The following is a 22817-nucleotide window of genomic DNA, read 5'->3' as shown; positions in this document are numbered from 1 at the left end:
GCCACTTATTCCCACACTTAAACTGATAATAGTATTACCAAGAGTGTTACTGATAATTACCAGAGCTGGTATAAATCAAATAAAAAAGTGGAAACCGTTGATAAGCACATAATTTTACGTAACCTGAACCAAAAATGTATCAATATTTCAGTGTTGTTAACACAAAAACTCAGTGAAAACATCATTTCATTTAAAATATACATACATTCACTCTTACAATGATCAATAGCAATTATTTCCTAATCCATAATTGACATGAAAACCCTGTTATTTCTGACACAAACAGAAAGTTTTCTGTTTTTAATAGTTTACTAGTTAGGTCTACTCACCATCTATTTTGCTTAAAAATTCATTATTGTAACAATTTGTTATCTTTATCTCTTTATTACTCTGAACTCAATCAACTTTCTTCCTACAATAAAAAACTCTCGATCAATTCCCTAAACCTAACTACTTTTCCTATATTCACCTATATTTCTGGGCCTGAAGCGCTGCTTCTAGTAACGAAAACATCGCCATGGAGACGTTTACAATGATCGCCAAGCAAGTCAGTGCCTTGTTTTCTCCCTCGAACCCACACGAAAATGTAAATAATTGAAAAATTGGTCGAAAAATGTGAACAGAAAGTAGGCAATCATCATAATGACGTTGACGTTAGTTTGAGAGGGTGTAATGTGTCGTGGTGCGGCCAACTTTTCGGTTTCTGGCGGGAGTTTGTGAAAGTGGCGAAATGGCAGTGCAGGAGAAAGGGGTTTCACGGAGACGAACGATTCATCCAAAGGCGATGTTGGAGATAAACGACAATCCGTTGCAAGATGTTAATGTTAATATTTTCGAAGACGGGGAAGTCGCTTACACGTACTCCAGCTCGCCGAGAGCGCTTTATACCAACAGGAAGATGGTGATTGGAAGGTAAAAATAATGTGGGTTAGTTTTGGCGGATGCGCCGGCCGAGTTCAGGTTTCAAAACATTTGATTCAAACAAACAGAATAGTATTATTTTATTCAGTGAATATTTAAAGTCCCGCAAAAAGTGTTTAAGTTTAAAACATTGTTTACGTCTAATATTTTTTGCAATAATTTCTGAACTTATCCATAAGGATATGCTTTAGTACGTAATTACAATTTTGGTGGATGCGCCGGGATAATTTAAAGTTTACACAATCATACTCATTATTGTTAATAATCGCATCTGAATTATAAAATGTAACGAAAAAATGCGTAGATTTAATCAGTAAATAAACAACAAGGATTTTTTTGAGAATTAATAAATTTTCAGTTTTATGTAATTTTGTAATGATGTTTTTTCCCATCTATATTTAAAACGTATAATAATTAAAATTCTCGCCTTGTACTTCAATTCCGACACAAATAAATCACAACTCATTCGTTATAGGAAAGGTACTTGAATTTTTTTATTAAATGTTTTTAGCAAAACGTTAGAAAATGCAAAAACTTGAAAGTGTAATTATTTAAATAAGTTAACTAATTATGTTATTTGCATTTATTGAAATCACGTAACAGTATACAGTTTCAACAAAACTACACAGAAAAACAGAAACCTTGAAAACCGTGATTGCGAGATAACTTTTATTTATATTTCTTTCCCTTCGTGCACAGTATCGAGTTTTTGAAACACAATGCAAAAAGCACAATATTTCAAACAATTTGAGTAATTAGTAAGCGTGTGTCTCAAGTCTATTCACACTGATCGATCACCGCTCAACACTCAAAAAACCCGCAAAATTATTTATAAATTTGTGGTTTTTACACGCTATCGCGTCAGCCGCCACCCTCTCTTGCTTCATATTTAATTTCAGTAATGAAATGTTCCGTCAATAAAATTATTTTCCGTTTTGATGATCGATAGGTCTAGGAAAGGTGAACGCACTTGCTAAGGCAGGAAGGTTGAGACGTCCAAGGTCAGTGTGATTAGATTACGGGCTGCTTTGTCCACCCTCTCACGCAAAAGACTTGCAAATTGCTGCGAAGCGAGCGATAGACTTGGCGGCGGCGGTGGAGGTGGCGGTGGAACCGACGGAATGGGCGGCTTCCGTCACGAAGCTTCTCTTACATGCTAATAAATCTTTTTTAATCGTGTTTGAATAGGATCTGTCAGCTTCCTAATAACTGTTTCAAATTGCTTTGTTTTTATCAAATAACTTATAACCGTAGACGGCAGACATTGATAAATCTTATTTTTTGTATAAACTACAATGAACTATTTTTTATATACAGTGGAACTTCGTTTAGTCGAATTTTAAGTACTAACTTACTGGTATTCCGAACTTTCTAACGAACGTTTACAATCATTGAATTTTAATAAAATATGTAAATAGGTACAATTTCAGGCACACAAAGTCACCTAAATTCTAAATTATAGACATGTTTATCTGTCTGCTGCCCTACATTACCCCTATTATTTAGTCATTATCATCTTTATAGATTGTCATGTATATTATACTTGTTACCTCCTATTATGTTCTGTCTAAAATAAATACCTACATAAACATCATACTTTTTTTTATTAATTTATCATTCTTTTTGTAACTGTCCAATTTTTAAATAGGAATTTAATTTTAAAGCATTGGTTTATAATAATAATTATCTGCCACCTTTTGTTATCTGTTTCGAATGTTAATAAGAGAACATTGGTGATTTTCTTAATGATAAAATAAATATTCCTACCAACCGGAAAACTTACGCGTCATATTTTCTTCCATCAGTACAAAGAATGTGAGGCCTTTGCAGTGAATTTGTGGTTCGCATTAATGTTTTTAAAATAAAAAGATTAATGAAATTTATTGTGTTGAGTGTTTTTTTTTCCTTAAACTGATAAAGCCTGGACAGCATCGAAGGGACAACTCTGCTTATGATACTGTTTTCCAAGCAGATTTTTTAAAAAGATGGGCAGAATGTTCATCATATTTATGACATATTAGAAAAATACTGTTAACGGCAGCTAATTTTGCACCAACTTAAGATTGTTGCTGTTCTGTTTGATTTAAGAAAGTTTATATCATTTTTGTTTGTTAAGGAAGTAAAATTAGTATGCCTGTAACTGTGTCACCCGATGAATGTTTGATCTAGACAATTCTAAAAAATGAATCGATCCTTGGGGGTAATACACTTCATTGGATTCAGGTTAAAGACCAATTTTCTAGTTAACACTTTTTGAACATAACAAGGAAAAAAATAACGGAGCCTGAAGTAACCATACACATAGTTTACAAAGTAAAAACACAGATAAATAATTACTAATAATAAATTTTTAAAATTTCATTTTTCACACGTGGCGATTCGTCTAATGAAAACAATCGTTTTGTAAATTACTTAATTATCGATTATGTATCAGCTACTTATCTATTAATATGATGATTGACCCAAAAGTGCACAATAGCTGATAACATTAATGATAACATTCAATAAATCAATCATAATTCAATTTAGAGGAATAGGTAGGTATGAACTCATAAAGCTGCAACTGCGAAAAATTAATACAATACAATTACAATTACAATAATTCTTTTTATTTATTAACAAAAATGTTGAAGGACAAAGAGAGTAATTTAAAATGAGCAATCCCTTTTCTAAGTTTAGCCCACCTAAATCCGGTCATTAATTTTTATCGCTTTTTATGACCTCAGAAGCCGAGGGTACTTCACCCTTGACCGTGAGCTGAAACAACCAACCATTGTGATGGCGTTCGCCGATGACCGACAGATATGCTAATACCTTTACTGCGGACATTTTGAAAGTCACGACATGCTACCAATAAGACGCTTGTTTTATTTCCAACATTCCGTTTTTAATTGCTGTTGGAACAACATAAAGAATGTCCGTCTGTGTTGAAAAGATTATCGGAGAGTTCAACGAAACTACAAGGACGAATCAGTTTGGAAAATTGTTTTTGAGTTATAGGAATTGCAAGTTTTGTTAGTTTTATTAACAATTGATTAAGAATGTTTTGCTAATTTGTGGTATGAAAATCAATAGCGGCTATAGTTGTAAGAACCTTCTTCAGCAAGCCGCCCCCAGTAGCCATGCGCCGCCACCTCTTCAAACCGCCTTCGAATGGACAACGGTCAGTTGTGAAAGACCGGTCAATCGTAACATATGTCGGCGTCGCGACGCCGATCCGAAAGACCGACGAAATAATGTGATAGTTAAAAGTGAGCTTTTCCACACAAAAAGTGAAAACCCAATATCGATACTAAAGAAAATTATTTTTGGAGTAGCTAGAACCGAATAATAGATGATAGAAAGTTTATTTTTAGTCCAACTTTTTCAATAATTAATTATAGGCAATATAATCGAATATAAGCAATAAGTAGATTAGAATTTCTGGAATTGGAAGGCTGAAAAAGAGACTGTCAAGATGTTTTATTGAAATTGTTACCGATGACCGACTTAGCGATGCCTCCGGTAGTTTCGATTTCTTCGGACGAAGTCGACGATGATGTGGCCTTTAAAGTCCTCAACCAAGACAACCTCCCCATAACCATAATAGGGGAGGCAATTCTGAAACCCTTCGGCCGCGAAAACCAAAAACAGAAACCGAACGGAATCGTCTATCCAACTCGACGCATTGACACCAACTTGGAAGAAAACAAACAGAAAACCTTTACCAGATCAAACGGCCACATCAACACCACTCAAGACAAAAACAACTACAACCTCAAGAAGAACTTTAGCAATTCCCACGGGAATTTAACGAGCGCTACAAAAATCAAACCGCAAGAACAAGTCGATACAAAATTCACCAAAACGCTCGACGCTAAACTGCGAAAGCTCCAGAAAGAGTCGAAAAGTAAGAATGATAATGGCAGGAAGCCGTTTGTTACGACGGTAAAGAAGGGGCAGTTTCTGGAGCCGCCCCCGGAAATAGCCACTTTGATTGGCATTAAAGTGGAGGAACCGAAGCAGAAAGAAATTAAAAAGTTGTACGCGTATGCAAGCGAGCCGAGGGTGTTGAACAGAACACCGGCGAAGAACGTTCACAAGGCGAAATGTGAGGCGGCGGCGAAGGCGGCGGCGTGCGTGGTTGCCGGGGTGGCGGGGATTCAAACCGATCTAGATGTTAACAGTAATGTCAACAAACGAGCTTTGTAAGTTCTGGGAAATAATTGCGGTACAGACACGTGTTTCCAAATTTATCACAATGTGCACGCACTTAGATATTTTTCAGCTTTTTAATAATTTTTTTACACTGAAATACAAACATAACAGCTGCTTATTGAACATTAGATATCAAATTGACAAAAAAATAATTAGATTAACTATTCTCCAACTGTGGGTTTTTATTTACCCGGCGCCTCCACCATTTTTAACCAACTCTTCGAACTTTAAATTAGAAAACTGTTTCTTTTTTATTTTCTGCAAGCATTTTAAATTAAAATGAGGTTAGAGAATAAATTACTTAAGGTGTACTACTTGTATAAATTAGAATAACGTACTGACAGGTATGCAAAATATAGTCGAAATTATTACCGCTTATTCGAAATTGCATGAAGCTACAGCGCACTATTTAAAAAATAAAAAGTCTTGAACCCGTTTTCGTGTTAGCAGACTATTGACCCTTAGATTTTGTTTCACCAAACTTTACTTTACACATTCACGAATACCAAATCCTCATTTGAAATAAAAGTCGGATTGACCCGATTTCAGCTAAATAATGTAAAATGTGGCTGTCTATTTGAAAACAGGAAATGGCACTAGGCCGAAGTGTTATCCCGTATTTTCCTCTACAATTTCTCATGAATAATAAATGAGCTGATTGTATAGTTTCCCCTTCAATGTAATAAGGGTTTTTGCAGACTGACGTAAAGTTTTAAAGTTTCATTCAAGGTAAACGTAGATCTGGGTTATGATTATTTTATGACAAAATATCGATTAGTTCACTGTACTCTACATTTTTATTATATTTTTAAAAAGCCAAAACTGCACGTGAGTGGAACTTTCTATAATTAAATTGCCACTCAAGTTTATTAGATTTACACTTCAAAGAGAAATAGCATTGTTTTATCCCTAAACTGAATTATCTTCTTGTCTCCAGCGTTTAATTTAAAATAATTTATTGAAGAAATGTGCGTGCCATGATTAAAAAATGAGCGGTACAGTCATGCCAGAATGTGCTTAATATGTTAAAAACACATTTGACTTTACAAGGTGTTGAAATATTCTTACAATTTATAGTTTTTGCCAACGTGATAACCTATTTGCAATTATATTACGAATACACTTGACCATTATTATTGATGTAGACTTGTAAAAAGCAAATTTTTTATGTTATTGTTAATTAGAAAAATTTCGACATATTTCCTTTCTTCCTAAACTTATTAGCAAACGTGAATTGGTAAAAACAAAGAACTCGGCATACTATTGTGCAAAGAAATAAACTGAAAAATTAGAATCTTATTAGGTGATAGTTCATTAGACTCACTAGTCAATACACTGGTAGTTACAAGCTATTTATAGTAACTTCTCTTATGAAATTATAATGCAACCATTAGTCGAAAATTCAATAAGGTGTATTAGTTTTATCTTTCAGCGTAAAATAAAAATGTTCTAATTTTAAAGTAGGATTCGAACTTTCGTTCGCGTCAGTGAAAGTAGCAGGATATAAGCAGTCATGGCCGAGCGGTTAAGGCGTCTGACTAGAAATCAGATTCCCTCTGGGAGCGTAGGTTCGAATCCTACTGACTGCGAAACATTTTTTTTTGTATTATTAGAATATTACAGATACTTTAGTGCATTTAATAATAGAACAAGCTCCACCTCGTTAATGCTATTACGCTAATCTCCAATCTTTAATCAAGATCGATGCTATTTTTGGCGAAATTATGAGTGGGAAATCCGGATAATCAGTAATCAGAATCGATTACCTGCTAGTTACTTATGTAGATTAGGAACAGTTCAAGGCAATCTCATTAAAATCCTAAGAAGTCAATCATCATCAAAATATCGAAGAGGAGGAATCTCATCGCGTGTTTGCCTTTAAACGTTCTGTTTTGGTTTTACCGCCCTTGACTTTGACCGACTTTTACATCTCGATTAAACATTTACTAATCTGTTGATTTATTTATTTGTTTTTGTTGTTTCAGGGATGTGCCTTTGCCTTATTCGAATCTCATGTTCGACCGGCGGATTTGTAGGGGCAGTAATTTCGCTCCTACATTATCCGGACACATGGTGAGTGTCATTTTGATTTTTAACTACGATAAGAAAAGATTCTTGAAAGAATTCGGTGATTTTTTCAATTTTTTTTGCTCTTGTTGATCTTTTTGAATAGTTAGAAACTTGTCTTGAATGTTCTATTCTTTAATCGGAACATTTTAAAATGTAATTGCAACGCAGCCAAAATGGAATCCGAATTTTGCATACGCTAGACTTCTCTCGCAGGACCAGGTACGTACTGAGACGATATTTTCTCGGACACATCACTGTTATCCAAAGTGTTGCTTTTGTGTCATAAATCTTTCGATATTTGGAGAAAACAGTTAGTCGCTAAAGCTTTGCTTTGTGGTTTTAAGACAAATGTTATTGGAACAGAAAAAAAGGAACAAAAAACGAATTACGAAATCACCACGTCCTCTCTCATTACTCCCTAAATTTTTGACGACCGCTACATCACTGTAATTGTTCGATATTCTAACTGCTGTAAATAGCCCATCGCTCCGCCTCCACAGCTTTAGGAAAATTCCCACAATCCGCTCAACCGCTCAATACTCGTCTTTTTACAACTTCTCGAATTCTACTCAGGGTGATGGCGAGTCGGCTGCAGCTCGCGCCGCCGAAGCTCGAAGACGGGCCCTCGCACGGAGAAAAGCCAAAAACCAACAAGTTAGGGCCGCACAACTGCGTCTAGGATCGCCGCCGCCCGTCCCAGGGAGAAAGCACGAACCCGTCCAAACCGAGCTCTATCTCGAAGAGATCTTCAACAATCCGCCGACCTCGGACATCTGCACACAAACCGAACTGTTCCTCGAAAGGCCTCTGTCGCCTTACTATGTCCCGGCTAAAGTGGGGATCGATGCAGAAACGCAGATTTATCCGGGAGATGTGAGTCGGTGTTGATTTATCCCAGACGGTGTGTAAATGAGAAGGTTTCAGTTGTTCGACTTCGATATGGAGGTGCAGCCGATTTTGGAAGTTTTGGTTGGGAAAACGGTGGAACAGGCGTTGATTGAAGTCTTGGAAGAGGAGGAGTTGGCGGCGTTGAGGGAACAACAAAGGAAGTTCTTGGAGGTCAGGTCAGCGGAAACTGCGGAGGCCCAGAGGCTGGAAGAGAGGGAGAGGAGACTGGCGAAGGAGAAGGACCGGAGAATCGCAGAGTTTGAAGATGGGTACCGGCTGCAGAAGGAGATGGAGGAGAGGATAGCGGCGTCGGTGCTGATGCAGGGATACATATCAGATTTGCTTCCGTCGGTTTTAGAAGGATTAGAGAACGAAGGGTTCCTCATGGATAGTATCAAACAAGGTGAACTTAGTTTGTACTATAACTCTTTAAGTTAAACACCGTACAATTACTAAATTTACAGCAGTAATCGTGTTGTTTTCTGAATTCCAGACATCGACGAGTCCTTCATGCCTTGGCTGATGAAGGAAGTCACACACGAGCTGAAGGATATAGTGAGCAGTCGAGACGTCCTTACAGGTAATCAACCTAATCGCCCGTCAATAATTAATAACACGAACGTTTACTGTTAGATATCGTTCGAGAGATCCTCGAAAACCGCGCCGAAATCTACAAGGCCTTGAACCAAACCCCGCGCTCCCCGCCCAGCGAAGAAGAAGAAGGGCCCACCCAGGAAGATATTGTTCTCGCCGACCATTTGAAGCTGCAGGAAGAAATATCGAAGAAGATCGCCGAAGAACAATAACGGTATGACTCATTCGTCATAACTTATGCAATGTCGCATCCCTTAATAAACCTCATTCAAAACAAATTATCGTACGAAGTGCGTGATTTTCGCAAACCGTGACGATTTTTTCATAATGCGCCCCACAGGACACCTGTGTTAGCGCGACTAATCGCCCCACTGATGCACACCCGTTTCAGTCACGCGGTGATCCGCACAACCACCCTTGATTTGATTGAAAACATGCCCCGTTGATTGTCGAGGGGTTGATTATATTAAATTCTTCTGATCGGCTTGTTTCTAGTGGTTTTGTTATGGAAATCACGTTATTTTTGTTTCAGGATTACGGAGCGGGAGGGTGGAGAGTCTCAATTTTTCAATTTATTAGATGCACTATTATACACTTATTGTTTTATTTTTATTGTATAAATATTATTGTACATGTTGGAAATCAATAAATCTATTGTTTATTTACTATATCACAGAGTTTTTCTATCAGCGATTTTCGATACCCCAAAAAATCAACAATATGAGGGTCCAAGTCCGAATTTTGCAAAATTGTCTCGACTTGCCTTAACTGGAACCGTAGCAATTTCAGGCACAACTGGACCAAATCACATGTAAATTCTTCGGGGTAATCGTCATTATAAATAACCGAAGTTAAATTTTTCGTGCCAATAGTACCAAAAGCAACGAAGAGAAATGCTTTCAAATTAAATGATGCCCCTGCTTCGGTCAGGTACAAACACTTGTCTAAGTTATGACTACGGATAAACTTATACTGAAAATCGTTCAAATTCGGTTCCAAAACCCTGAAAACTTCCTCACTTTGAATCGGTATGGAATCGTTCGAGTTCCCGGGAATAAAAAACCCGTACTCTATCAAAAGCTTGACGTTATCGTGGTCCCCGTAAGAAATAAAGACTTGTTCGTGTTTCCTCGTCCCGACTAAAGTAGTTAACTGGTAGACAAACTTCCCTTGGTCATTCATCAACGTGGCTTCGGTCTTCGCCTCATGGCTGTGATTAAACATATCCAGAAAGGGGCACAAGGCCATGCAAGGCTCATCTGATAGAATATCGCTCCCGCAATCGCATAATTCGCGAACAATTCGAGGATTGACGTAAACAGCCCTAGTATTGACCAAAACGTACCCCCAAATAAACGAATGCAAGTCAATCACGCAACTTGCCTCCCTCCTTATTGATTTTCTTAGCCTCGACCAGCTTTCCTCGAGGAGTCTTCGTGACTTCTTCGCGGCTAATCTTAAATCAGCCGGAAGTAATTCAACACGATCCTGTGACAAAAGTGCGGGAATCCAAGGTGGTTGCGGGGGCAAGGATTTTATGTAGTCCCTCCAAAACGAATTTTCTTTGTCCCTTTCGATCACTAGAAATGCGGTCAATAAGTCGACGATTGATAGTCGACTTTCGGGGGTGAACAAATGCAAGAAATTCGATTTTTGGAGGGTGGTGTAGCTTATCATTAATTCGTACGGCACTGTGATTAAAACATCGCTTTCTTTGAGATTCCTGGGGGTTGCTACCCCTCGACCGGTGTCGGGAAAATTGCGCAGTTTTAAGTTAATTGGGTCGTTAAAACCGTTGCGTGCCATGAATTTTCTCAAGTTAATTGCGTTTTCTTCGTGATCCAACGGTTGAGGACGGTGGTGTTTGCCGCGTTTGCGCCCAGTACGGCCCATTATGCTACGCCACTGGCAACTGGCAAGTGACGTTTCGCAATAACCTTACTTTTAAGTAACTGCACACATTTTGTGATATTTAAGGCTAATAATTAATCATCACACAACTATCGACACTTGTGGAGGTAAAATGATGCTTTTTGCGTGCATTTCAACAGTTGTTATCTTTAAATTGAAGCGATTTCGCCGTTTTTAGCACCAGAACTGTCACACTTTTTTAACCTCACTTTCTATAACAAAAAACATGGGAAATGCCGAATTGGATATAATTGATGGGGCCGATTATGTTAATCATTACAAAAACTTAAAGATCTTGCATTGCAACAATCAAATTAAAGAGCTTCAAACAATTTTACGAGACAGGTGTGGTTTTTATTAAAATGTTAAGTCATTGCATTATGGTGATTCAGGGAGACTTCAAGGAGCGATTTTAAGTTTTCTGCTGATAGACTTATCCGCTTAGTTATTGAGGAAAGTCTAAACCAGTTGCCGTTCACTGACTGTAAAGTGAAAACTCCAACAAATTCGATTTATGATGGCTTGAAATACAAGTCGGGGAATTGTGGGGTGTCTATTGTACGCTCTGGGGAAGCTATGGAGCAGGGGTTGCGAGACTGTTGTCGTAGTATTAGGATAGGAAAAATTTTGGTTGAATCTGATGCTGACACTCACGAGGCTAAAGTGGTCTATGCCAGGTTTCCAGAAGACATTGCCCAAAGACACGTAAATTGTGCTTGACTTAGATTTATCATTTTTTTGTTAATGTTTTATGAAGGTTTTGCTGATGTATCCAATCATGTCAACGGGGAATACCGTCAGCAAAGCTGTTACAGTTTTAAAGGAGCACAAAGTCAAAGAAGAAAATATTATTTTAAGTAATTTATTTTGCACACCTGCTGCTGTACAAACGGTCTTAGAATCGTTTCCAAAAGTGAGTGAAATTGTCTTTTATTTATTGTACTTAACGATTTGTTTTTAGTTAAAAATGTTGACTTCGGAGGTTCATCCAGTGGCCCCGAATCATTTTGGACAAAAGTATTTTGGTACTGATTGAAAGGACTTCTTTCAAAGTTTGTGATTTATATTATTAGCATTTAATATTTGTTAGATCAATAAAATTTGCACGAGTGCATATTACTTAATTTTGAAAGGTTTGAAATTTTTATTTTTGGATACGTTGTGCCAAATGTGTGCGAATATTTAATCCCTTTTGTGTAATTTATTTGTCTTGTGTTGTAGTTTTCTGTTAATAAAGCAGTATGAAAATTAAGCTGTGTTTAATTACTTACCTACCTTTTTTTTACATTTCTTCGTAATTTTATTCGTAATAAAAAAAACACTGAATCGTCTGAACTTAAATAAAAAGTTTTTAAATGTTAGTGTACTTACCAGTGGAATAGTACACGTAAAAACTTATATCATGTCATTTTTATTATCCAATTTTTTTTGTTTTTGACAAATATTTTCCAATTGCACCACGCGATTCAAATGTAAATTTTTTATTTGCCTCCTCTCAATATTTTGCCTGCTTTAAATCGCACAATAGATTCAATTACACCGATCTAATCTCGATCGTCATCTCGACGGGTTAGCAAGGCATGAAGATATCATTCGGGGGATGCACCTGTAGGTTCCGAGTGTGCTCGAGGGCGGCCCATCTGGCATCTGTCAACAGAGCACCGCACACAAACAGAGTAATGGCAATATCACTAATATCACCCTTCAATCTGCGCGGACTACTGATTGTGGAGGGCAAATTGATGCAGGAGGACTTTGGGAAAACAGCACGTGCCAGGGAAAGACCGCACGTGCCGCAGAAACGCCGCAAGGTGCTGACACCATGCCTTGACAAGTGTACGACATTTATTTCACGCACTCGTGAACAATTTGTTACGAAATGGCCAAAAAACAATGGTTTTATTACGTTTTTTAACTATCTACAGGGTGAATCGAGTCTCACTGCCAAGGTGTGCTCTTAAATCAAGATTATTGTGTTGTATTACACTAAATTTTTAATCGAACGAAACTGTCCTATTTTAATTATGATTAAACAGTAGAACCATACATCATGTCACACATATGGTGGTGTTTCATGCCTCTTTTGCTAAATCTGTCTAATTCGAATTGATGAAGATGTGATGCAAATTGTGCAATAATGCGATCCGGCAACAAAGTCCAAAGTAAACACACCTCTAATCTTGGTGTACACATGCAAGCTGCTAACCTCCCGCTATAAATAAATCGCATTAAGATTAAAATTAGGAATCAATCGAGCTTGAACTAGTTATAGATAGGGCTGCAAGTTGTAGTGGGGTGGTGACATGAAGCTGCACAAAAACTCGCCGGCATGAAGTGTGGCTAAATGAACATTTAATATGGGGTGAATTACAAAGGCAACTGATCACCATATTACCCTGAATGGGACACTATATTAAATTATACCACATTGTTGGGTAGATCTGGACAAATTAAAAAGAGAGTTTAATTTCGATGACGGCGTAGAGATTTTAATGATGGGTCAAGACAGCCGACGTGAAATCACGCTGAAGTGTGCTTTTGGATAAAAAAACAGTCTATAATCTAAAAACCGAGGTGAACATTGTGCTGTAAAATCTTAGCACATAAAGTCTTAATGTTGCTTTCTTTATAAGGAGTTTTTTTTAGAAGCTTTTGATTACTTGTCGTTTAACGTAACACATCCAACACCTTATAAAATGTACTTATCATTACTTATTCTAAAACTTTTAAAAATATATACCCACAACCTGCAATTTCAAATGATTGGATTTTTTTAAAAGAAACAAAATTAACGAAAAATAATATTTCCACATTGGTGCTCATTTTATGCTTTTTTATGCTTCAACTGAGGTCTACCTAATTATTATCTTTATTTTAACAATTTTTGTCACACACTTTTTTGGCATCTTAATAAAGATACCGAGAGTAATGTTATTACTGTTTTTTAATTTTTTAATATGTGCTTATTTTAAAAGTATCAAATAAGTAGGTATATTTTGCTTAATACCTAGGTTTACGTAAAGTATTTATAAAAATAATGTTAGTTTTGAATAGTAGATTCCGTCATTTTTTAAAAAGTAATAGGTAATAATTAATGAACGAACTCGTATTTTGTTGAATTCGCATAACGTTGGTTCCGAATTTCAAATTTTAACACAGTACAATTATTTTTTGGTGTAACTAGTGTTGTTTTTTTAAGAAACAGTGTTCAACTTGCATTAAGTTATAATTCATTTTGTCCCCCTTGGAGATATGTGGGTTGCAATATCGCATTATAACAGCTTATTGCAAAGCTCCTCCCCTTATCAAAAGGCACGACAAGTGTACACACTGAACATTAAAGCCACATTAACATAGGGGCGGGGATATTTAAAAAGTTTATTCAGGAACCTGATAGAGGAACACAAACACTTGCAGCTGCAGGACCGTACAATTTTTTTCTATCTTTGAAACCGTTTGCAAAAACAAAAATTTACTGTTTTACCACATTTAGGATGCTTGTTTTGAAAAATCACAAAACGCGAACAACTTCCAAATTGATTGAGTTCACGAAAAATCGAGAGCTTTTTAGCCAAATTCTGTCATTAACTCATTACTTATTGAAACTAGAAAAAAGTTGAGTTGGGCTTTTTTGAATGACGCTGTTTTACGGGGCCTTGTTGGTTTTCAATTGCTAAATACACCCCTGTCTCCTGTCGGTCCATCCGAGGGATGCAACAATTCGGGGTGGATCCGGGATGACCGGCCCCTAGAGGGTGGTAGGTGGTAATAGGACCAAACTACCAAACTACATTTAGTTTATTTTTAACTACCAAACAATTTACCAGCTATAATAATTAAATCACGCGAGCTTTGAACGTCAAACAATACAAAAATAAAAAGTGACACGAATTTTGAGGATCGGATCGAAAAGAATGTTTCCTATAGTTCCTCAAAATTTTGAAATAAGAAACCATAGTTTTTCGAGTCCGGAGTTGATTACGAGTTTTGTGACAGGCTCTTCGAAACTTTTGGTACCAGGAAAAGTCACAGCTTCGGCCACCATTCCTCAAGGAGCTGTTTCGGCGCCCATAGAGCCTGTGCAATTGGTTGGACCGTCAGACGTCGTTCAGGTGGGTGGCAGGGTGTTTTTGAGGTGTTTCTTTGGCCATCCTTTCTATTTTTTTAAACATTTTTATAACAAAAAACTAACTACACTTACTAGAGATAATTAATTATTTGAGATTTTTTATTAAAAATAATGAGAAACTGAGTGAGAAACACTAGTTATTATTTGTATACTAATTTTTTTGTGGATTTAGGTAAAAAAAATAACTTTAGTGTTGTTTTTGTTTTTGAAATTATTTTATATTATTTGAAATATGGACAATTTCGATCATTTTTGGGACGATTTTTTGACAATTTAACAATGAGATAAAACTCATAGTCACAACAGTACTGAGAAAAATACTTTAGTAACGAATTTAGAGAAAAAAAAAATTTAAGATAAATGTTTTTTTTAATCAAAAATTAAATCAAAATATTGTCGCAATTACAGTTAATAAAAAAATTGGTTAGATATTGAACAAACTTTTTAGATTTCTGCTCAGCCTAATTCTCTGGGTACAATCGACCTCGAAAAAAACTCGAAAGAAATATGGTCTGATGAAATTCACTGGGTTCGAGCTTTACGCCTTTCTGACGACTGTCACAGTTATAACATTCAGCTGCGTTTCCAACCAAATCAACGACCAGGAACTAGCTTCAGCAAAAGTGTTTCAGCATCAAAATTAGTACTTCAGGCTGTGAGACCCATCGAAACGGGTCAAGAATTACTTTTGTGGTTTTCGGAAGATATATTAGCAATGCTGCAAATCGCTTTTTTGACGCCATCTAATATACAAGGTAAATAACACAATATTTATTTAATTTTGGAAATGAGAGGGGTGTCCTTGATTACTCTGAGACGCAAACCTATAAATTATCAGCAGTCGTGGCCGAGTGGTTAAGGCGTCTGACTCGAAATCAGATTCCCTCTGGGAGCGTAGGTTCGAATCCTACCGGCTGCGCATCCTTTTTTTTCTTTTTTGCTCAATTAATTTATTTACAGGACAAAAGAAATATGTTTGTACGAAATGCTCCGCTCTTTACGAATCGCCAAATCCCTTAAAACTCCACATTTCGCTGGGATGTGGTCGGTACACCGTCACTTCACTTTGGGAGAGATTATCGAACGCAATCCGCGAAAACGCTCTACAAAGCGTCACAAAACAAGACATTTTTGATTTTAAATTATCGCCAGAACCGCAAATAATGAGGCAAAGAAACGCAATGGACCTCTCGATGTCCAACTCGAAGCAAGAAGCTAGTCAAAAGGATATCTACCGGCCATACAACAGTGAAACCTCCGCCTTCAGGCCCTTTAAAAAATACCAAGACGATGGTTTTACGCACAGAGAAAATCTCCTGGTCCCGATCATGGACAATGTGCAGATCTGGCCTCTGGCGCCGTTTGAGCAGAACAGTTTCCACTTGCAACACACCCCTAGCGAGGACGAGGCCCACATCGAGACCCTGGTCAGCAGCTTGGGCAAATCGAAGCAAGGCCACATTTGCCTCTATTGCGGAAAATGCTACTCGCGGAAGTACGGCTTGAAGATCCACATCAGGACGCACACGGGGTATAAGCCGCTGAAATGCAAGTTTTGCATGAGGCCGTTTGGGGATCCCAGCAATTTGAATAAGCATGTGCGGCTGCACGCTGAGGGGAACACCCCGTACAAGTAGGTCTCAGTTGTGGCGAAGTTTATTGTGATTTATAAATCGTTTGTTTAGGTGCGATTTGTGCGGGAAGATATTGGTCAGACGGCGCGATCTGGACAGACATTTGAAGTCAAGACACATGATTGAGATGCATCCAGGATTGAATATTTTACAGGAGGACTCGAATCCGGATGAGAATGTTAAGGGCGAAGGCGAGATACCCAATAGTTGAGTTGCTTTTTGTATAGTGCGATTTTTTATGGATATTTTCACTTTTTAAAGATTATTATATTAATAAAATTATTTTTGTAAACTGTTTGTGTTTATTTTTCCCAAGTCAATCATTTTACTGATACATAACTGAGTCATCAGGTCCCCACTTAAAATCAAACTTACAACATAGTTAATAGATAAGATCCTGATAATTATAACAATAGTGAAAAATAACTCAGCCGCCATCATTTTAACTAATCATATTTTGTAAGGCAAAGTTTTAGGTAAAAATAATAACAACACTACGATATTTAGGTGCGTGATATTATCTGCGATAACTGTGATACAAGTTATCGATCGCATAACTCAGACAAAGAATTTGCATTACAATTTGATAATATTTGCGCTCTGTAGTAGAGCAAATAAGTTGTGTGAAATGTGACCAAGAATGTTGCTCCGAGCGATTTCAAAATTTAGCACTGAGGAGCAAACCAATTATGTAACGAGATTGGAACAAGATTTCGAAGTCGGGGATTCACTGGGTGAAGGCGGTTTTGGACAGATTATCAAGGTAAAAAATAACGTTCATAATTTTCAGAACACAGTTCTAAAATAACTCCTAGGCGAGACGGAAATGTGATGATAACGAATTTGCGATAAAAATAATCAAATTTAAATCCAATTTGAAGGACATAGAAACTACCAGAAGAGAAGCGAATGTATTGTCTGAACTTAATCACAACAATATTGTGAGGTACTACAATTCTTGGACTGTGACAGCAAACATGCCGTTAGATGAATATAAGAAGCTATGTTCTGATAGTGAAGAAGTAATATAGAAAAATGTTTGATTTATTTCGATTACTCAGTGTTGATTACAGTCTTTAAGCACAGAGGTTTACAGTTTATCCACAAAGGGCTACATTAGTGAAGATAATGGAGTCGAAGAAGAGGAAAACTCGGAAAGTGACGAAGACAGCTTTGTTGTTTTCCAGCCAGAACCTGAATACAAAAAAGTAAAATACCTCTTTATTCAAATGGAATTGTGCGAAAATAATACTTTAAGACATGCCATTGACAATGATCTTTATAAAGATGAAATCAAATTAAGTAAATATTTTCGTGAAATTTGCGAAGGTTTGTCATACATTCACAAAAGAAACATCGTTCATCGAGATTTAAAACCAGAAAATATTTTTTTAACTTCAGAAGACGTTATCAAAATTGGAGACTTTGGATTGTCAAAAAAGATTTTACCTGATAATAATCTTGAATCAGTACAAGGTAACATAAATAAGTGACCAAATTTAATTTCTAACATACCTATTTGAAGGTAATGAATTGCCATGTGGATCTTTAACTGACGTTTGTGGTACTCCTATCTACATAGCTCCAGAGCTACGTTATAGAACATCATGTAGTATCAAGAGTGATATTTACAGTTTAGGTAAAATTCAGTGTCACAATTTGAGCACAAAAAAGTGTATTTTAGGAGTAATATATTTTGAAATGTGTTCCAAATCTATGACGAAAATGGAAAAGTCGTTAGTGTTTCCGATTACAAGAAAATACCTACAGGGGCTTAATTTTTTGACCAGTAACTCTAAAAAGAAGTTTCTTATAAGGTGGCAGTTTATTAACTAATCTTTATTAACAAAACTGATTTTTTTTTAATTTAAGAATTCTTTTACATTTAAACGATACTGAAAGGCCTACCTGCGATGAAATATTGAAAATATTGAATTCAGAAAAGTCTATTGAAGAAATGAAAGAAATGATTCAACAAAACAGAAAAAGACCTTATCAACACTATAAAAACTTCGAAAAGACATTAAAGAGTGTTTGTGCTAAGAAAGACGAAATAGTATTATTTATAAGTCAAGCTATTCAGGTGCTTTAGTTTGTAATAATAATGTCTTATAACTTATAAGAAACTTTTAAATTTTCAGATTTTTGAGTTACATGGAGGGCAAAATATTACTTTGCCTCAGTTCATACCACCATTATACAACGCTTCTGATAACTTAATCAATTTACTTAATACACGAGGAAATTCTGTTTCTCTAGCCAGCACTTCTACGTACGAAAATTTGCACTTTGTTGTAAATTGAATCATTATTTTTTTTAGAATTGCATTTTCTCATTATGTGGCATCGAATAACATCAAAAAAATGCGTCGCTTTTCTGTGGGCAAGGTGTTTGAGGAAGGTGTCTTTTCGCCAAATGAAAAACAAGAATGCGTTTTTCAAGTAATCAGTCCTGTAAAAAATGATCATGTGGTAGAAGCCGAAATGTTGTATATTGCGAATGAAATATTCGGTAAAAATCTACAACGTTCCGGTTCTCTTTATTACATCATTAATCACCGACTTATCTTTTCGACAATTTTAAAGCACTGCAAAATGACAAACAGAAAAGCTGCTGATTTTATTAACCACATGAAAAACGCTATGGTAAGTTTTTTCTTTTACTGAAAATTTAAAGTAAGCAAGAAAATAGTATACAGGTGGAGGTCTTATGATTAACGCAGATTTTGAGCTGGAACCTGAAGTTCGTAAGTTTTGTGAAAAACTTTCAGGCTTTTTTTCAATTAAAGAAGCCGAAGACTGTTTATTAATGACGGACAACAATGGTAAAGAAGCATTTGAAAAAATTTACACAAATGTACTTTCAACTGCTTTCAAGCTGCTGCGAATTGTCATTGAAAATGCAAGGAAATTTGGAATTGTATGTACTTAATTCAACTGTAGTAATTTTATTAATTGTGTTAATTTAAGACTTCTAATATCGTTGTTTGTCCACTTCTTATAAATGAAAGACACTCAACGGGAATGATGTTTAAAATTATGTACATATCCCGAATTATTGGTAGCCATCCACCAAATGTTAGAACAGAAGAACCATCAATTGTTGCAATGGGTGGAGGATTTGGCTCGTTAATTCAAAGATGTAATAAAATGAAAAAGAAAAAGAAAAATTTTGTCTGTGCACTCTCTGCTGTTGAGATTAGTTTTAACATCGAAACTATTTTAAAATTCTTAAAATACAATTGCACCACACGAGTTATTGACGTCTTAATTGTGGCTCAGGAAAAATCTAATGCAGTTTCAGTAAGTCCAATTTACTGTGATTTCATTCGACTTAAAAGGATTTATTTTCTAGTTGTTTAAATTGCTATTGTCAAAAGGAATAAAGTCTGAAATTGTGAATGAATTAGTTTTCTATGATACATCAAACGAGCGACCATTGTTTGTTGTTGAACTTTTTGGTGAAAATGATGGAGTCATACTCGTATATAGCGTAGCAGAAGACACAAGCATACCGTGGTAAGTGGTTCTTTTATTCGACTATTACTGAATAAAGTGAGTTATAAAATCATTTCAGGTCTTTAACTGAGGTTTTTAGAGGTAATCTCACCACGAGGAAACTTTTAAAAATTTGTGACAGTTCCGGTAATTAAAACTTGACATGTTAGATATACGTTACGAGAGTTAACATTCTACATACTTGTTATATCTATTTTGGTTTATTGTGGTTAAAACAGATGTCTTAAATAAAAGTATTAATAAATAAGTAATCACTTACTTATATACTTTTTATCATTATATTACGACTGGTACAGACTTAATAGTATGGACTACTTTATTTGAATTAAATATTTGTAATATTTCTGACCCATCCGATGTAACTGAAGGTTCTAGTATACCCCGATGGATCTGTACTCTCACACCCATTTCCACTAATAAAACTTGCAACTCCAACAATCAGATAATACCCTCTACCTACATGCTGTAATAGCGGACTCCCCATATCACCCTAAACAACAATTTTAACAAAAATAAAAAAGCTGTTTGGACTTACAGTACAACTTCCTTCATTGTAATTACCACTAACACAAACCATGTCTTCGGTAATTTGCCCACCGTAGGTTAACTTGCACTCATCTGTGGAAATAGTAGTCAAATTGACTCGTTGAAGTTGATTTGAAAGACCAGAACTCTCTTAAAATTTGCACTTGGTTTTATTAAAAAAACAGCAAGAAATACAAACCATCACTAATCTGTCCCCAACCAATACCAATCGTTAATGCCCCATCCTGTAGTCTAAAAGTTGGCAAAAACCGAATTTGCCGAACATAATCTATCAAAAATTACCAAAAATCAACCCAAAATCTGCAAATTTTACCATTGTATTCAACCGGTAGTCGCAATTTAACAAGTCCGATGTCGTTTTGTAAAGTAAGTGGATCGAAATTTGGATGAATCACTGATTCGCTTGTTGATACTTTGATCCGATTTGGATCGTCTCCTTGCAAGGTATTTGATCCTAACTGAATCGTAAATAAAACTGCCCTAAATCGAGAATTAGTACATGTGGATTCAAATTTCTAACATACTCATGTACACATTGACCTGCTGTTAAAATCCACTCGTCACTAATAAGTGTCCCTCCGCAAAAGTAAGTCCCATCGTTCGTTCGGACGTAAATCGCGGCGGAAAAAGGAAATTGGCCAGCGAGAGCGTCATCACCGCCGATTATTCGTACTTCAGCTGCCAAAACCGTTGAAAAGGAGCACAAAAAAAACGGAAGAAACTTCATCTTGTCAAAACAAGAATGCAGTTTTCGGAAATATTCATCATTTTATTTATCGAAAAAGTGATAACGGTGGTAATAAATTAATTACTGATAATTTGGCCATGAAACGATGTCCAGGATTAGTTAATACTAGTCTTAAAATTACCTAATCTTCTAATTCCTGCAGAAGAAGCCCTGCCATAAATCAATCGCCAATAAAATGATAAGATAACGGTATAAATGTAAACTAAAACAATTTATTTTCAACTTTAATTCAATCAAAAACCGCTACCAAAATGAAAATTTTCGTGTTTCTTTTTGTTGCCTCAACATGGACTTGTTTGTGGGGAGAGGTACAAATATAGTATTGATGATTAAAAATATTAATTGATTTTTGCAGGCAAACAACATTGATTCAAAATTCGGTAAAATAATTATAGATGTTTTCATGAAATAAAGTAATTTTGTTCTAATTTCAAGCCAGTGCACGTATTATTGGCGGATCAGGGGCAAGGGCTGGTCAATTTCCCTTTGCAGCGGCCATTTATATTGACACAGATGACGGCAGATATTTTTGTGGTGGTTCTCTTATCAGTAATCAGTGGATTTTGACTGCAGGTCACTGTGTCAATGGGTAAGCAAATAACAAAATATTTTTTACGTTTGAAATTTTTTTATTATTTTTAGAGCTGTTCGTTTTACAATTCAAGTGGGATCAAACACCCTTGAATGGAGTGATGACAACAGGGTTACTCTCACTGCTAACGTATCCGTTTTGCATCCAGAGTTTGAAGAACTGACTTTGAAAAATAATGTCGGACTAATCCAGCTCAATGAGCCGGTTCTATTCAGCGGTAAAGTCGCATTTCTGTATTTTTGTGTTTGTATTTTTTATTTTAGACTACATTTCGTCGATTTTTCTACCATCAACTGATCTTCAACACGATGCCAACGTCACGTCAATTGGCTGGGGACAAACCGACGACTGTAACATTTTCATTTTGAAAGTTTGTAATTACTTTTCTGGATTATGTTCTAGATCATCCCGCACCTGTAAACCAACTCAACTACGTCCATGTTATCACGTTATCTGAGGACGAATGCAAGGCGACTTATGGGAACCAAATTGCTGAAAATATGTTCTGTGTCGCAGGAAAATATAACGAAGGGACGTGTTTGGTTTGTTGAAGGAAACAGGCTTTTAAATTTTTGCAATAATATTAATTTGAAGGGTGATCTAGGAACACCATTGGTGCGCTATGTTTTGAATGACCGACACGCTGAACATGTAGGTATTTCAAGTTTCTTCAGTGATAATGGGTGCGAAGCTACCGACCCATCGGGTTATACCAAAACCTTCGGATACGTGGCATGGATCAAAAATGTAACCGGTATTCCATAAATGTTAAAAAAAATGCTGTGTTAATATAAAAACTGGAATAAACAGTAGAAAAGAATTGTGTTTTTGTATTTTTTAATACTTTTTCATTGAAATTGAAAATAATGCTCGTAATAATGGAACGAATAGTAAACAAAACAATAGATTTCAGTAGTTTACTTTCGAAGATAACGACTAGACACTTCTGCTTATTTATTTTTGTCTTACTGTGTAAAAACGACAATATTATTACGAGTACAAAAATGTCGAATATAGGGTATTTTAAGTACCTACGTAATACCACCGAAATTTTATTTCCACTTGCTAA

At 36.1% G+C, this 22817-nt stretch overlaps 7 protein-coding genes and 2 non-coding genes across 13 annotated transcripts; 7 read left to right on the top strand and 2 right to left on the bottom strand.

Moving 5' to 3' along the window:
* Positions 1 to 594: 594 nt before the first annotated feature.
* Rsph3 (Radial spoke head protein 3) lies at positions 595 to 9340 on the top strand. 4 transcript variants are annotated; one of them, XM_008195337.3, is made up of 8 exons: positions 595 to 912; positions 7104 to 7191; positions 7357 to 7407; positions 7762 to 8061; positions 8113 to 8479; positions 8570 to 8656; positions 8710 to 8884; positions 9203 to 9340. In XM_008195337.3, the coding sequence occupies exons 1-7, from the start codon at positions 731 to 733 to the stop codon at positions 8880 to 8882; spliced, it is 1248 nt and encodes a 415-aa protein (XP_008193559.2). In that variant the 5' UTR covers positions 595 to 730; the 3' UTR covers positions 8883 to 8884; positions 9203 to 9340. The 4 variants fall into 4 exon arrangements, with proteins under 4 accessions (XP_008193559.2, XP_064213026.1, XP_015836070.1 ...); XM_015980584.2 differs by lacking the exon at positions 595 to 912 and adding an exon at positions 4084 to 5108; XM_064356956.1 differs by lacking the exon at positions 7357 to 7407 and having other exon boundaries at positions 600 to 912.
* TRNAS-AGA (transfer RNA serine (anticodon AGA)) lies at positions 6626 to 6707 on the top strand. Its single transcript has one exon. It is a non-coding gene; the product is annotated as a tRNA-Ser (tRNA).
* On the bottom strand, positions 9258 to 10563 carry LOC100141723 (uncharacterized protein). The gene has a single exon (XM_001810468.4). The coding sequence runs from the start codon at positions 10561 to 10563 to the stop codon at positions 9322 to 9324; it is 1242 nt and encodes a 413-aa protein (XP_001810520.1). The 3' UTR covers positions 9258 to 9321.
* A 228-nt stretch (positions 10564 to 10791) lies between these two features.
* kri (krishah) lies at positions 10792 to 11833 on the top strand. Its single transcript, XM_965636.4, has 4 exons — positions 10792 to 10926; positions 10974 to 11286; positions 11339 to 11494; positions 11543 to 11833. The coding sequence occupies exons 1-4, from the start codon at positions 10808 to 10810 to the stop codon at positions 11615 to 11617; spliced, it is 663 nt and encodes a 220-aa protein (XP_970729.1). The 5' UTR covers positions 10792 to 10807; the 3' UTR covers positions 11618 to 11833.
* A 2599-nt stretch (positions 11834 to 14432) lies between these two features.
* Prdm13 (PR/SET domain 13) lies at positions 14433 to 16637 on the top strand. The gene is made up of 4 exons (XM_008195340.3): positions 14433 to 14693; positions 15159 to 15465; positions 15671 to 16343; positions 16396 to 16637. Exons 1-4 carry the CDS (start codon positions 14496 to 14498, stop codon positions 16553 to 16555), a joined length of 1338 nt encoding a protein of 445 aa, XP_008193562.1. The 5' UTR covers positions 14433 to 14495; the 3' UTR covers positions 16556 to 16637.
* Positions 15548 to 15629, top strand: TRNAS-CGA (transfer RNA serine (anticodon CGA)). The gene has a single exon. It is a non-coding gene; the product is annotated as a tRNA-Ser (tRNA).
* A 142-nt stretch (positions 16638 to 16779) lies between the features above and the next one.
* Positions 16780 to 20124, top strand: LOC103313061 (eIF-2-alpha kinase GCN2). 2 transcript variants are annotated; one of them, XM_008195341.3, is made up of 12 exons: positions 16780 to 17107; positions 17160 to 17366; positions 17418 to 17820; positions 17870 to 17983; positions 18029 to 18161; positions 18217 to 18427; positions 18486 to 18616; positions 18665 to 18989; positions 19036 to 19263; positions 19314 to 19646; positions 19699 to 19862; positions 19921 to 20124. In XM_008195341.3, the coding sequence occupies exons 1-12, from the start codon at positions 16985 to 16987 to the stop codon at positions 19994 to 19996; spliced, it is 2448 nt and encodes an 815-aa protein (XP_008193563.1). In that variant the 5' UTR covers positions 16780 to 16984; the 3' UTR covers positions 19997 to 20124. The 2 variants fall into 2 exon arrangements, with proteins under 2 accessions (XP_008193563.1, XP_064212837.1); XM_064356767.1 differs by lacking the exon at positions 16780 to 17107 and having other exon boundaries at positions 17225 to 17366; positions 17418 to 17552; positions 17603 to 17820.
* On the bottom strand, positions 20118 to 21179 carry LOC659584 (serine protease H143). Its single transcript, XM_965876.5, has 5 exons — positions 20933 to 21179; positions 20722 to 20888; positions 20587 to 20676; positions 20398 to 20537; positions 20118 to 20352 (listed from the first exon to the last, which is right to left on the bottom strand). Exons 1-5 carry the CDS (start codon positions 21133 to 21135, stop codon positions 20188 to 20190), a joined length of 765 nt encoding a protein of 254 aa, XP_970969.1. The 5' UTR covers positions 21136 to 21179; the 3' UTR covers positions 20118 to 20187.
* Positions 21180 to 21326: 147 nt separating this feature from the next.
* On the top strand, positions 21327 to 22568 carry LOC659648 (brachyurin). The gene is made up of 7 exons (XM_008195346.3): positions 21327 to 21464; positions 21512 to 21536; positions 21592 to 21745; positions 21799 to 21965; positions 22012 to 22098; positions 22151 to 22290; positions 22343 to 22568. Exons 1-7 carry the CDS (start codon positions 21408 to 21410, stop codon positions 22511 to 22513), a joined length of 801 nt encoding a protein of 266 aa, XP_008193568.1. The 5' UTR covers positions 21327 to 21407; the 3' UTR covers positions 22514 to 22568.
* Positions 22569 to 22817: the final 249 nt, after the last annotated feature.

This window comes from Tribolium castaneum, chromosome 5 (assembly GCF_031307605.1).
Source record: "Tribolium castaneum strain GA2 chromosome 5, icTriCast1.1, whole genome shotgun sequence".
Lineage (NCBI taxonomy): Eukaryota > Metazoa > Arthropoda > Insecta > Coleoptera > Tenebrionidae > Tribolium > Tribolium castaneum.
The sequence above is the reverse complement of the archived record's forward strand: the minus strand, read 5'-3'. Positions and strand labels throughout refer to the sequence as shown.

What these genes read in the sequence shown, in the direction of transcription:
- Rsph3 (XM_015980584.2), top strand. Translation starts at nt 4,402, where the DNA reads ATGACCGACTTAGCGATGCCTCCGGTAGTTTCGATTTCTTCGGACGAA. An exon ending in CTACATTATCCGGACACATG is followed by an intron (nt 7,192 to 7,356) that starts GTGAGTGTCATT and finishes ATTGCAACGCAG; the next exon opens with CCAAAATGGAATCCGAATTT. An exon ending in CATGGATAGTATCAAACAAG is followed by an intron (nt 8,480 to 8,569) that starts GTGAACTTAGTT and finishes TCTGAATTCCAG; the next exon opens with ACATCGACGAGTCCTTCATG.
- LOC100141723 (XM_001810468.4), bottom strand. Translation starts at nt 10,563, where the DNA reads ATGGGCCGTACTGGGCGCAAACGCGGCAAACACCACCGTCCTCAACCG.
- kri (XM_965636.4), top strand. Translation starts at nt 10,808, where the DNA reads ATGGGAAATGCCGAATTGGATATAATTGATGGGGCCGATTATGTTAAT. An exon ending in AAGACATTGCCCAAAGACAC is followed by an intron (nt 11,287 to 11,338) that starts GTAAATTGTGCT and finishes TGTTTTATGAAG; the next exon opens with GTTTTGCTGATGTATCCAAT. An exon ending in TCTTAGAATCGTTTCCAAAA is followed by an intron (nt 11,495 to 11,542) that starts GTGAGTGAAATT and finishes ATTTGTTTTTAG; the next exon opens with TTAAAAATGTTGACTTCGGA.
- Prdm13 (XM_008195340.3), top strand. Translation starts at nt 14,496, where the DNA reads ATGTTTCCTATAGTTCCTCAAAATTTTGAAATAAGAAACCATAGTTTT. An exon ending in GACGCCATCTAATATACAAG is followed by an intron (nt 15,466 to 15,670) that starts GTAAATAACACA and finishes ATTTATTTACAG; the next exon opens with GACAAAAGAAATATGTTTGT. An exon ending in GAGGGGAACACCCCGTACAA is followed by an intron (nt 16,344 to 16,395) that starts GTAGGTCTCAGT and finishes TCGTTTGTTTAG; the next exon opens with GTGCGATTTGTGCGGGAAGA.
- LOC103313061 (XM_008195341.3), top strand. Translation starts at nt 16,985, where the DNA reads ATGTTGCTCCGAGCGATTTCAAAATTTAGCACTGAGGAGCAAACCAAT. An exon ending in GAGTGATATTTACAGTTTAG is followed by an intron (nt 17,984 to 18,028) that starts GTAAAATTCAGT and finishes AGTGTATTTTAG; the next exon opens with GAGTAATATATTTTGAAATG. An exon ending in AAAAATCTAATGCAGTTTCA is followed by an intron (nt 19,647 to 19,698) that starts GTAAGTCCAATT and finishes TTTATTTTCTAG; the next exon opens with TTGTTTAAATTGCTATTGTC.
- LOC659584 (XM_965876.5), bottom strand. Translation starts at nt 21,135, where the DNA reads ATGAAGTTTCTTCCGTTTTTTTTGTGCTCCTTTTCAACGGTTTTGGCA. An exon ending in GCAGGTCAATGTGTACATGA is followed by an intron (nt 20,889 to 20,932) that starts GTATGTTAGAAA and finishes TTCTCGATTTAG; the next exon opens with GGCAGTTTTATTTACGATTC. An exon ending in TTGGGGACAGATTAGTGATG is followed by an intron (nt 20,538 to 20,586) that starts GTTTGTATTTCT and finishes GCAAATTTTAAG; the next exon opens with AGAGTTCTGGTCTTTCAAAT.
- LOC659648 (XM_008195346.3), top strand. Translation starts at nt 21,408, where the DNA reads ATGAAAATTTTCGTGTTTCTTTTTGTTGCCTCAACATGGACTTGTTTG. An exon ending in CAACATTGATTCAAAATTCG is followed by an intron (nt 21,537 to 21,591) that starts GTAAAATAATTA and finishes TCTAATTTCAAG; the next exon opens with CCAGTGCACGTATTATTGGC. An exon ending in GCAGGTCACTGTGTCAATGG is followed by an intron (nt 21,746 to 21,798) that starts GTAAGCAAATAA and finishes TATTATTTTTAG; the next exon opens with AGCTGTTCGTTTTACAATTC.